The sequence below is a fragment of the Carassius auratus genome, chromosome 34 (genome assembly GCF_003368295.1).
Source record: "Carassius auratus strain Wakin chromosome 34, ASM336829v1, whole genome shotgun sequence".
NCBI classification, from domain to species: Eukaryota; Metazoa; Chordata; class Actinopteri; order Cypriniformes; family Cyprinidae; genus Carassius; species Carassius auratus.
This window is the reverse complement of record NC_039276.1, coordinates 17,282,002-17,295,386: the sequence shown is the minus strand read 5'-3', so window position 1 is coordinate 17,295,386 and position 13,385 is coordinate 17,282,002. Positions and strand designations below refer to the sequence as shown.

Below are 13,385 nucleotides of genomic sequence, written 5' to 3'. Positions count from 1 at the left end.
CTAAGATGAACCCAACAAATATTTGGACACTTGACTTGAGATGTATGAATGTCATAACATGTCAAACCAAGTGTCGGATGCAAATAAATAATGTTTTTCTCAGATGAACGAACACTGACTGGTGTCAAGGTGATTTTTAGTCTAGGTATTCTAGAATAGATACTGTTGTAGTACATTACATTAAGAATGAAAATTAGCTTTTTAAACCTATCAAACTTATCTTTGTTAAATGTTTTGCTCGAAATTTGTTTGAAGCTATATTTCTTCAAATTACTGTTTGGCTTGCCTTGATATTTTGTTAAATAATGCATATTAGTGGGGCTAAACTTTGCTGAGTTATTCTACTTACATTTAAATTTGTATTAACCTAATGTAAGCAAAAGAAAGAGTTTAAGAAAGAAAAAAACGCAAAGAAAGTAGGCTACTTACGTTTCATGGCCCCTGAACGGTTAAGTTAAAAAAAAAACACTTCCTATGCAACTGTAGGTTATTTAATTATGACCTGAAATACAGTAAAAACCATGAAAGTTAATAAATGTTGTACTTTTAAACATTATACCACATCTACACGCTCGCGACGCGACCGTACTAGATCGCTTCTACAGTAAACATCTGAGGCGTGCGACACATTCCAGGAACATTCCGGTTTTGTCGCTCGCGAGCTCCGTGGCTCCGCCCGATGTCAGGTGCACCTCTCCTCGAGAGAGAGGACGAAACTTGCGCTCACTGTCCTCAGTCAAATCACTTCATCTCACTCTCACGACAACAAAGAATCACCGCAGGTGAAAGTAACCTACTCAGTTTAACTCACCTGGACGGATATATATGATGGATTTGATCTAAAACATTTTGTAGGCTAACAGGTAACGTTAAATTTCCTTTTTTAAAACTGCAGACATTTCACAATTTTTTAAAAAGTTATAATATCGTGATAATTCTGACGTGTTAAATTCGATAAAAAAAATAAGCAAAGTTACCAATGTGTGTGTGTTTTTTTTGTTGTTTTTTTTTTTTTTTTTTTTTTTTTTGTTGAACGGAATGAAGGATTTCATCTTATTTACATGTGTTAATGAAAACATTTTCAATTCAATAGGTTTTGTCTTTTTGAAGACATAGAATTTAGTTTGTTAATAGGATTGATATTCAAAAATCTTCATTATTAAAATAGTTTGTCATAGATTCTCATTGTATTTTAAAAATGTGTCTATTTTTTAATAAATTTAATAAATTGTCATCTGAAATGTAAATTGAAACTATATATTTATATGTATGCATGTATGTATGCTTGTGAACTTTACATATTGTTTACATTTGAATTTGAACACACACACACACACACACACACACACACACATATACATACACACATACATAGTTGCACAAAATTAAAATAATCTTTTTCTTTTCGATGATTAGGAGCTGAGAGCAACAGCAGACAGGATGAGTTGGGGAGCACTTTATGCCCAGCTGGGAGGGGTCAATAAACACTCCACCAGCCTGGGAAAGATCTGGCTGTCTGTCCTCTTCATCTTCCGCATTAGCATCCTTGTAATAGCCGCCGAAGCGGTCTGGGGGGATGAGCAGTCCGACTTCACCTGTAACACACAACAGCCAGGCTGCAAAAACGTCTGCTACGACCACTTCTTTCCAGTCTCACACATCCGTTTCTGGTGCCTGCAGCTCATCTTTGTGTCTACACCGGCTTTGCTGGTGGCTATGCATGTGGCATATCACAAACACAATGTTAAGAAGGGACTTCTGGCCAACCGAGGTGGCGGTGTCAAAGGGGAGGACCTGAAGAGCTTGAAGAAGAGGCGTCTACCCATCACTGGGGCACTGTGGTGGACCTACACCTCAAGCCTGTTCTTCAGGCTCCTTTTCGAGGCTGGATTCATGTACGCTCTGTATTATGTCTACGATGGGTTTCAGATGGCTCGTCTTGTGAAGTGTGAGCAGTGGCCCTGTCCCAATAAAGTTGACTGCTTTATCTCACGACCAACAGAGAAGACAGTCTTCACCATTTTCATGGTGGGTTCATCTTCCATTTGCATTGTGCTCAATGTGGCTGAACTGGCCTACCTGATTGTCAAAGCACTGCTGAGGTGCTCAGCCAGAGCCAGAGGAAGGCGTTCCTTTGTTCACCAAGATGAAATGTCCACAGAAAAGGCGCAGTTACAGAATGAAAAGAATGCAAAGTTGCTGTCATCTGCATCGGACTCTTCAAGCAATAAGACTGTGTAAGATTATCCCTACACCCCGTGACTAATTCTATCAACAGGCTTGTAGATTACAGTGTTTTTACTTTTCTAATGCCATTAGACCAGTGATTCTCAACTGGTGGGCCTCAGAGCGCTACCTGGTGGGCCGTGTAGGCAGTGAATCGCCCCAAATTTATTTTTATTTATTTTTTTATTGTTCTTATTAATTGAAATGATCAAAACCACTTAAGTCAAGTCAAGATGCATTATCTTAAAGCTAATTTATGTTTAAATATTGCAACACCAATTACGTCACAATGTCAGATTGAACGTTTGTTCGATCAGGTGCAGTTATATTACGTTAATGTAATATGGATTGTTTTCTGAAAAGAAAAGCAGATTTGGGAGACAGACCCATGCAAGCAAAATCTTCAAAGTGTGCCATTATTTTCAAAATAAGTGTTGTACCAGCAGGAGAGCAGTGATGTGTGAACTGGATTTGGTGAAAGTACAGTGGGTTACAGTCAATTTATTAACTATTTTTTGTAAAATTAAAAATTAAAATGTCAAAGGTATTATTTTCAAAATAAGTTTTATAATATCAGCAGGAGAGCAGTGATGTGTAAACTGAAAACAAAAAAATGTTCAGATTGGAAATATCTACTGCTCAAGTATTTGAACAGACAGACAGTCATTGGTCAGACCTGCCTGTTATTGTAAGAATAAATAGTTACTGAAACCTGCCAAGTCTTTGTTATACAAGGACAGTTTTCATCTATATAGCTGACTTGACAGCGGCATAACAGATTAACAGCATAGTATATCATTGTACTTTTTTTGTGTGTTGTTATTCTGTGTTCATACCATCATATTTGGAAAAGTGGTCCTCAGAATGATTTTAAACTGTCATTGGTGGGCAATGAGCTGCAAAAAGTTGAGAACCTCTGCATTAGAGCATTATAATTATAATGTGTTTTTACCTTGTTTTGAAGCCTGCTTTTAGAATACAACTAAGGCACAAACCTGACAGCAGGTTTCAAGCATGATTCCAAAGCTGACATTCCTCCCCAGAGCCAAAAGACAGTTAGGGCATATGGCATAGCATTGTATGTAAAAATGTTGGAGGTTGTTGAATCTCATTTTCCACATTACTAAAGGGCTTGTCACAGTACTATGCATTCAATAGGCATAAGAAAAGCCCAAGAGTGACTCATAGTGGTCACAACTACATAAATGAAGTTTAGAGACCGTCTTTGCGCAAAATTGAATGTTCTTTTTTTGGAGGGATCATTTACAAGATATTGTATATAAATGCATATAAATGCTTATTTTTCATTTTGCATGATTGAGTTTTGCTTTGTTTACTTTTTAAACAATTTACTCTTTTTGTTACCCATCAACAGTTTTGACTAGCAATAGGACCTATAGGTATATAGGTATATATCATTGAGACTGTATTTATATCATTGAGACTATTTAGATCATTGAGATTGTATTTGTATGTTTTCATTGGTGCTTATTTTAGTAAAAAAATTAAATGTCTTCAACAATGGCAAAATTATGTTTAGTTTTAAAGCCTTTCACAGGGTTACCTTGCATTAAACCCTTCCAGAGATTTTATATCAACATACAGCTGCGTCTAATTAATGTGAATCTTCTGCTGTTTCCTAAAAGTGAGCTGTGATTATTTTTGATAGCCAACTGTTCTTAAAAATAAATTTTGTAATTTTGGCTAACAACTTATCTTTTATATGAATATTTTAATAGAAGGCAAGTAATCACCAGTAGAAATAAAACAGGGTCCATTACAGTTTCCAGTAAAACCAATACAAGTCCCATGATAACCAGTAAAACCATTACAAATTTTGTAATTTGTCTGTTATGATCTTGTAGATTATGATCTATAGCCTGATGGGCTAAGTAGCCTTATGATGTAACCTATGAACTTTGCATAAAAATCCGTCTTTATAGGCCTACTTAAGTACCAGATATGGGTGTCATAACATTTTAATAAGACTGACTTTGTATTCAATGTTAATTTATTAAAAACATTGTAATTTACAAATTAACCTGTAACACTTTCATTGTACAAAAAGAGAGCAAAGAAGTTTTACATTAGGCCTATCAAAGAACATTTTCACTTCAGTCCAGCGAGTTCACCTGGAGTCTCAACCAGTTTAATAAATGTCAACACTTTAGCCCTGTAGCCTATCTGCAGTGGAGAGAATAATTGCGCAATATCGCAGGAGGTATAGTGCAATTTCACAGCTGTGATTTGGCCCCAGATGATTTTATTATTAAATATATGTTAGCAATTGTAAAACTATACAACTGCAATCCTCTTGAGTCTTTCGTTTTCTGTTTTTTAATTGAAAACGGATTTGGAATGGACGGAAAATCCCCTGATTGTAGGCCTATGAAAAATTATTAATCCACATGGCGCTTAAAATGGGATGTGACGTAACATTAAAGAGCGTGAAAAAAACACATTGTTATAAGACATAGGCTGTTATTTGTATTTCGTTATAAAAAAACAATTTTGAAAAGCTGAAACTTTGTTTTATATTAAAAGTAGGCCTACCAAAAGCACATGTTTAGCCTTTCGCTTTTATTAGGTGGCTGGCGCTAAATCATTAGAAGATATGAAATATTTTCAAGATGTTATCCCTGCAAGTATCCTATGGCACATGGTGATTTCTGCTAATAATCAAAATCAGTCCGGTCCGAGCCATTTGCATGGGCAATTAGTCTATATTCTCAAAATATTATGCTGGTGAGCCCGATTTCACCAAGCAGATCAACAGCCTCCTTACTGATCCTAGAACAACATTCCAATCAACCAATCAGAGCAGAGATGTACCTTCCCAGAAAACATCCGTTTTAGGCTTACAACCAGAGTTAGGTGCTTCTACACCCTTGCTAATCAGATATAATTTCCCACTGTTTTTAGGAATAAATTATGGGTAAGGTTAGGGATTGGGTTACGTCTGTATTTTTGGACAATAATGTTAATCCAGGACCATCAGATGATGTTGATCCAGGAACATGTCTTATTTGGAAAAATCATAGTGACCATATTAGGCTATGGCTTATTTCTCGTTATTTGAATTTTATGTGACCAGTTATTCATTGACCATAAGGTATAAATTACGATTTCGAACAACCTGAAAAAAAAAAAAAAAAAAAAAAAAAAGACTACGCCACCCCCAACTTTAACAACTTGGGAGAAAAGACCACCCGCTCAAGCAATTCAAATAAATGAATGTGAAGCCAGAGTACAAAAGGGGTTTACAATTTATTCAAAAGAGCTATAGCAAAATATAAGCTCCATACATACAGAGACTGTCGACAACCCCCTCTACTGGTTCAGAATATTACAACACCAATTGGGGCATAAAGGAATGAGTTCTAGCAAAGAAAATACACGCGATTCAAGGAAAATAAAATGATAAATCACATCAAGCTTAAACCCATAGGAAATATAATTACATCACACCTCAAATCCAAAAGAATAAACAAAGACGACACACCCAGTACAGTAGAACTCAATTCCTACGCAGGCCCAGGGAGATTTATGCCCAGACAAAGCTCATTAAAGCAGGAGCATAAGATTATTGCAATTTTATCAGAAATTAAAAAGTGAACAGAAAATAAATGCACACAAGAAACAGTGGTTGCCTAACCGACAGCCACAATTACTCCTATAAAAATAACACATTTAATACATTTATATTAAAACGCATACAATATGCAATGCATAATACATGGGCATTTAACACGTACATCCAAATTACATACCTCCTTTTAAAATAGCCAGGTTAACTTGTCCAATAGGGGTAAACCTAAAATAAAGAGTTACATTTTAACATTACTACCCCTCCATACTGCACAATAAAAAACCCACACTTAAATGGTATATAAAACAAGTCGAAGCAGCGCGGTTACCTGACTGATGATATCAGGTGCTATTAAGCCATCGATTCATTTGTTACACCTATTCTGGAACGGGCTTTGCGTATCAATAACTCCACAAAATTGAAGAGGCGGAATACCCACAGCAACGTTTAAAACACGCGCATACCAGAGGGAGCGAAATCAAACGATAGTTTTTACCAGGATCGTATTTAGTCACAGCAGCTCCTCCAACGCGCACGCATACCAGAGGGAACGAGATCAAACGAGATTTTCTTTGAGTTGCGAGACTAAACACCTGTGCAATTATCTCAACCATCCTCTTAAAGTGGAAGTAGTCTCATTCCGGTCACATTTATTCAAAATATTACGATTTAATCTCGTAGGCTAAACTTTAATATAAAGTAACTTATACATTATTAGACACAATATGGCCAGTTATTCCTCATTTTCATCATTCAGATAATTTTTACTCGCTAACGAAAATATCTCCAAAGCAGGTGACTGCCTGACAGTTTGAATGGACCGCGGAGAGATACAATCATTAACGTCCCGCTTCTGTTATAATCTCAGTGTCATACATTGTTTTTATTATTACACTATTAAAAACACTATAAACTACAATAAAGCATCTGTCTTCTTGTAAAATTATGTGATGGTGTATAGTTAAATTGGGGCGATGAGTTTACCCCAGTTGGCGGGGCGTGGCGTGCGCGCTGACTGGCCGTCCACTTTCTGACCGCAGCACTCTTGCATGACCACTCAAAGTGACAGTAGCGATGGCTGGGAACCCGAGACAGCTGCGCTTGGTGAGACCCCGTCTCCACACTCGGTTTGCCATGAAAAACTAGGCTTTCTACGAGAGTTTGACCCCGGGTCTATGTGTGAAGAACTTTTGTGAGTGAATAAGTTGGCCGGCCACTTTCAAAAGAGTTTGGTAAGCTGGCAGTGCTGCCAGGATTTGGGAACAGGGGGAGCGGGGAGGGCTCCTGCTACCTTTGGGAGGTCTGTATGCTTTCAACGCACTCAAACTGTGGCACCAGTGGCCGCTGGATATTGCTTTCTTTAGATAAGTTTGCCTACTTCAGTCAAGGTATGCTTTAAATTAGGTGTACAAATCTTTTATCCTTTAACATCCCACATCAATTAATATGACTTTTTGCTAACTAATAGGCCATCAACTTAGACTTACTTTTGAATGGTTTCTGCCTTCTAACAAGCTAACATAATTTAGACACATTTCAAGAATTGAGCTGTTGTTTGAGATGACAGGCATCGGCACATAATCAGTGCAAGCAGAAATCTGCCTTTCTCTGACAGTTTGACCTGAATGTACAGTGAGAGCAGTGGACAATTACTATCATCAGCTAATTATATTAACAACAGCATATTGTATGCCAAGTATTAGTGACAATTATAAACTATCAACTTTAATAACTGTAATGAAAATGATAGCTGCTTTGGTAACTAAAATATTTTTTTAGGATATTTTGATAGAAATGAGCCATGCTAGACCACAATTGACTGGAATTAGACATAAATAAAATAATTATTATCTATGAAAATGGTATAGGATTTTTTTTAAATTATCTAAATAAATAAATATTTTACAGTTATATAAAGTTATGTAAAAAAATATAAATGTCAAATAAATAAAGTTAAATGTCAAATAAATTAATAACTCATTTCGATTATTATTATGTAACCTGCACTTTCTCTTTCAGGGTCATAGACTTGATATAGAATCTTAGTCGATGGATTTGCCGCCCTCAATACAACATAATTTTAGTAAGTAAATATATTGTTTTTCTTTCTATTGTATATTTTGCTCTTTTGGGTTTCTTTGTTTACTAATGGCAATTCCATCTCAATCTTGTTCTGTTAAATCTAGTTCAATCTTCTTGTTTATTTGAGCTTTTTATGATAAGATGAATCTGTGTTGATAAAAACCCTGAGGTTATATCATGACACTCATTTCTGGATTCACCTACAGGACCTACAGGGTGAATTCATGAATTGTAAATTTTTAGCTGGCAATTCATTTTACTCATGTAGACATGATCTGGGTGTAGATTCACAACTATAAAGTGGCCTGGTTTTGGCAGTGCTCTGCCTCCATATTTCATTGCATCTTTCATCCTGATGTCCTGAAATTAGCTCTATCAGGGCCCTCCACGCATCACTGTCCAGTCAATGCTTTCAACTGTTTTTGAACATTATAATGTTGATCTCAGCACATGCCTGCTGAGCAGTGAAGCGAACAGGTGAGAGAGAAAGAGACTGTGTGTATGAGTGTTGTGAAAAACGGTGTGTACGAGTGTATGTGTGTGTGTGTCAGTGGCTGGAGAGAAAGCGAGCATGAGAGAGTTTGCTTACACTGTGCATGCCAGGTTCATAGCAGCCAGTTAGAGAGTTGAATAGTGAGCGCTCACGGAATCAATAAGTTTGTCAAATATTTTTATGAATGTGATATTTACAGTGATCAATGACCAGGTTGATTAGCTTGGTTTTCCTAAATATCATTTGATAAATTTGGGGCTTAGCAAGTGCTTCATCAGAACTGACCATTCGGATCTTATGCAGAACCGTGAAATGTTGTGTGAGTTCATGAGGGCTGAGCGTGTTTTATACGTTAATTTGCCTTTAGCTGTCCCAGTTTGAATGGGCAGTGCAGGCCTGAGAAGATCCAAAGGATTCATGTACAGTGTAAGATGTTATTTTGTTAACTAGTTCTGATAAATCCTCTCTGTTCCCCTTTTCACCTGACTCCCTCTCTCTCTCTCGCCCTCAGACTGTACTTTCTCTCTAGGCTAGAAATCGTGAAGCATGGGTGACTGGAGCTTTCTTGGACGGCTCTTGGAGAATGCACAGGAACACTCGACCGTGATCGGCAAAGTCTGGCTGACAGTACTCTTCATTTTTAGGATTCTGGTGTTGGGAGCGGCAGCTGAGGAGGTCTGGGGCGATGAGCAGTCGGACTTCACTTGCAACACACAGCAACCCGGTTGCGAGAATGTCTGCTACGACGAAGCCTTCCCCATCTCCCACATCCGCTTCTGGGTGCTCCAAATCATCTTTGTGTCCACACCGACGCTCATCTACCTGGGCCATGTCCTGCACATCGTTCGTATGGAAGAGAAGCGGAAAGAGCGCGAGGAGGAGCTGCGAAAGGCCAGTCGGCTCCAGGATGAGAAAGAACTCCTGTATAGAAACGGAGGGGGAGGGGAGTCTGGTGGACGCGGTGGGGGTGGCGGTGGCAAAAAGGAGAAACCGCCAATCAGAGACGAGCATGGCAAAATCCGCATTAGAGGTGCCTTGTTGCGCACCTACGTGTTCAACATCATTTTCAAGACCCTGTTTGAAGTGGGGTTCATTTTAGGTCAGTATTTCCTCTATGGTTTCCAGTTGCGGCCTCTGTATAAGTGTGCGCGGTGGCCCTGCCCCAATATAGTGGACTGCTTCATTTCCCGGCCCACGGAAAAGACCATCTTCATCATATTTATGCTTGTGGTGGCTTGCGTGTCCCTTTTGCTAAATTTGTTCGAAATCTATCACCTCGGATGGAAGAAGGTCAAACAGGGCATGACCAACGAGTTTGCCCCCGACCGTGAGTCGCTGCCCAACGCAGATGAAGCGGAGCCTGTATCTCCTAGAACTGTGCCTGCCACCCTCAGCTATCCGCCAGACTACACAGAGGTGGCCGTGGGTGGCAGAGCGTTCCTCCAGCCGGTGTCAGTGCCCTCTACGGCTGAGTTCAAGATGGACCCTATGCGTGAGGAGTCCTCGCAGTTCTACATCAGCAACAACAACCACAGGCTGGCTGCCGAGCAGAACTGGGCCAACCTGGCCACCGAGCAGCAGACTCGGGAGATGAACGCCACCTCCCCTTCCTCCTCCGATAACGGACGGCAAGCCAAAGACACCGCTCCGCACGCCAGCACCCCCAAATGCCCTGGCGTTGGTTTGAGCGCTGGGCCGGAGGAGGGGCACGTCACCACCACGGTGGAGATGCACGAGCCGCCCGTTATTTTCACTGATGCTCGACGACTGAGCAGGGCTAGTAAAGCCAGCAGCGCGAGAGCAAGGCCCAATGATTTGGCGGTGTAGTGGCTCTCCACTGCAAAGCATAGGTTTTTGTCAACAAAAAATAAGACACCAAAAAACAAGAGGAAGTGAGAGGCATATTGTTGGAATGAAAAGATTCATTCCATTCATTATTAATTCCATTTTCCAAGTCATTTTTATGGGCTTCTGAATGCTGGTTAGTGTTATGCAGTAGTTGAATGAAGCAGCACACCTGATGCAGGCTGTTACACCAGAATCTCAATGATTCACTGAAAAAAATGTCACTTAAATTAGTCTTATGAATTTCCATTCAGTCAGTTCGATTTATTAAGTATATTGATATAGAAACCAAATATAAAATGTTTGCAGTACAATAATACAGATTACAAATAATCAACAACAACAAAAACATTTAAAATACAACATAAATACACTCTGTGGTTTAATTGAGTAGATAATGAAATACTCTCATGTATTATTTTTCATTTATTTTTGAAGAGTTGAATAGCATTTGAGAGAAATGGAGGGGAAAAAGTAGTTGAAATAAATAAGGAAAGTAGTTGTCAAATTCATGAACACCCCTCTTTTTATTGTTCCAGCATCTGTCTTTACATTTCCTCACGCTAAAGAAAAATCAGAAGGTTGAGGAAGAAAAAAGAAAAAAGCACATTGCCTGATAAAAGTTGCAAACTTTAATGCATCACAGAGAAAAGGTCATCCATACACTGAAAAATGAAAATATTACTGAGGCAAGTTGAATATTTAGATAACTGTTGTACTACTGAATGGTGCAGAGTTTTAATTCTCATTTAGCTTGTGTATTCTCTGGACTAAGTTTATTTTTTATTTTTTCAATTCCTTGATCTGAAGTTCACATCCTCCTACTCTGCTGGATTTGAGAGTTTTGATATATGACCATGTCCAGTCTTCCCATCAGATACATGATCACTTTTGAAGTAGTTAATCGGATAAGGGGAGTACGAACATTTGAATTCCTTATTGGTTTTTAATTCAGTTAGTGGCTTTAAGTCAGTTAGTGGTTGCCAAAAAGTTCAAAATGGACATAAAAATATCCTGCAAGTGTCTTATGCTGAAATGAGTTTACTCCCACCCCCCACTCTCAAGGCCCTCATTCGTTTTCACTGAATACTACTGCTGTTGTATAGAACATGCCTTCTGTAAGCATAATAACTCACACCAACATGACAGCATAGCATGATTTTTTATTTATTTTAGAAACCTTTACAAATCCGTTTCTAGAGACCCATTTAAACACAGCGTATGTTGCTTTTATTATCAGGTATACATTTCAGCAATCCATTTAAGGAGATATAAAAAATTATACATTTCTTCATCACATTGCTTAGAACAGTATTAAAATTGCTTTTATCAGATCACAGCATTTACAGATGTATGTTATTTATTTTCCGCTGTTTTAATGTATCCATAAATGAAAGTGTGTTATTTTGTCATATTTTGGTTCTTAAAGTTTACATTTTAGTAAATAGTAGAAGATTTGCACATTTAGGCAAAAGACACTGTTCAATACTTATTACACTGATAGAAAGGAAGAAATATTTTTGATCCTTAAAGGAAAATGTCTTAATGGTAAAAGTTGTTGCGTTGATGGCAGTATTATTCCACTTAAATAACATCAAATGTAATTTATAAAACAGCACTTGTAGAGTATAAGAAATATACACGTTTACACCCATGTTTTATTTTAGGACTGTTGTAGTGGCCTGAAAGGACAGCAGAAAATTTGGACATTGTGCATTATAGCATTTAATCAATTATGAATTTGAAAAGGCCAGCCAGCCAGCTCTTTCCTATCTCGAGCCGTTTGTAGTGTACTTAGTTGCAGCCCATTATTCTCAGATAACACTCATTTCTTGAACTTCTTGAACTGATTTTCTCTAGCAGAGCTGATTATTCTGACCAATCAGGGAAATGAACCACCTACATATGCTCAGAACAGCAGCCTGTTTCAATGCTGTCTTAAGAGAAGTGCCTTGTGTATTCAATTTTATAAGAACAAGTTGATGTAAATGTTCATTTACCTCAAATGTTTACAAAGCTGTTACTAAATAAACTTTTTGTACCATAAATGTAGACTACTCTGTCTTTTTCATTTGTAAACAGCAGGCATCAAAACTCACATTTAATTTTTATGATGTTAAAGGCTTTCAAGTGCTTGCCTGTTCACTAAAAAGGCTCTGTAAAAAGGCTATTAAAAAGACTGAAAAAAAAGATTAAGTAATTTTAATGACTTTTAAGTGACTTTAGTTTAAAAGTTAATGATGCTAACCTTTGTCAAGGCATTCATGCAATTTTATGTGATCCATGCCAAAACCATAATGAGAAACAAATCTGCAAGAAGCCTGAGCACATCTCAAACAAGAACGTGCACTCGTTGACCTCTAACCTTTATGCTTATCAGTCCTCCATTCCAGATTCCTATAGAGGGGAAGTGAGAATGAGACTGAATGATGAAGCACCCTAAAATGACACATCAACCCTCCCTTAGGGAGCGGCAATATCAAGCAGGCCAGAGGATGTGGTGTCATGTACGTACAATTTATGAAATGGACAATTTGATGCTGTGACCCTAATTGATATCCTGATTCTGTTTGTGTCAGACAAAAAATGCTTTGTTTTGTTGGCAAGCTATTTAAAATCTGAAAGTAAAATTACAAATGTTGCCCCTTTAAGTAGCTTAAATGCATTTAGCTGTCTGCTAGTAGCTACAGAGGTAATACCTGGAGAGAATTATCTGGTAGCATTTTCATTTATCTCAGTGTTTGGAAAATACACACCCAGAAGTACACCTTCTTCATCAAGCATCAGTTCTGGATAAAACATATTTAGTTTGTGGCTGGTAATGGGATCAAAACAGATCTGTGTAGTCTGTGGTTATTTCACATTTAATGTTAAATATTAATGATATCTCAAAAAGATGGTTTATTCTACTGGAACAGAGGCACCTTTTCTGCAAAAACCTAAGACTGTGGAAAATCTATTATGAATAAGGAAAATCAACTTTATCTTTTTTATATATATGTGGCTAGTAAAATTTGACAGTAAATAATATTAAATTAAAAAATATAAACATCAAATTAAATATATAAGAAAATCTTTCACATTCTCAGCCATAAACCAGCACTGGGAGAAAAGTTAAATGGATTAATTTCATGCGAGGCTACAGTGAAA

The 13,385-nt window shown here is 37.7% G+C and overlaps 2 protein-coding genes across 5 annotated transcripts; both read left to right on the top strand.

The window, feature by feature from the left end:
- Positions 1 to 732: 732 nt before the first annotated feature.
- Positions 733 to 2,683, top strand: LOC113053388 (gap junction beta-2 protein-like). Its single transcript, XM_026218372.1, has 2 exons — positions 733 to 863; positions 1,417 to 2,683. The coding sequence occupies exon 2, from the start codon at positions 1,441 to 1,443 to the stop codon at positions 2,239 to 2,241; it is 801 nt and encodes a 266-aa protein (XP_026074157.1). The 5' UTR covers positions 733 to 863; positions 1,417 to 1,440; the 3' UTR covers positions 2,242 to 2,683.
- Positions 2,684 to 6,760: 4,077 nt separating this feature from the next.
- Positions 6,761 to 11,076, top strand: LOC113053387 (gap junction alpha-3 protein-like). Of its 4 annotated transcripts, none has more exons than XM_026218368.1 (3): positions 6,761 to 6,919; positions 7,835 to 7,898; positions 8,902 to 11,076. In XM_026218368.1, the coding sequence occupies exon 3, from the start codon at positions 8,937 to 8,939 to the stop codon at positions 10,215 to 10,217; it is 1,281 nt and encodes a 426-aa protein (XP_026074153.1). In that variant the 5' UTR covers positions 6,761 to 6,919; positions 7,835 to 7,898; positions 8,902 to 8,936; the 3' UTR covers positions 10,218 to 11,076. The 4 variants fall into 4 exon arrangements, with proteins under 4 accessions (XP_026074153.1, XP_026074152.1, XP_026074156.1 ...); XM_026218367.1 differs by having other exon boundaries at positions 6,761 to 7,203; XM_026218371.1 differs by lacking the exon at positions 7,835 to 7,898 and having other exon boundaries at positions 8,920 to 11,076.
- Positions 11,077 to 13,385: the final 2,309 nt, after the last annotated feature.

Bases quoted from the DNA above. Each gene is read 5' to 3' on its own strand.
- LOC113053387 (XM_026218371.1), top strand. From the start codon at position 8,937: ATGGGTGACTGGAGCTTTCTTGGACGGCTCTTGGAGAATGCACAGGAA.
- LOC113053388 (XM_026218372.1), top strand. From the start codon at position 1,441: ATGAGTTGGGGAGCACTTTATGCCCAGCTGGGAGGGGTCAATAAACAC.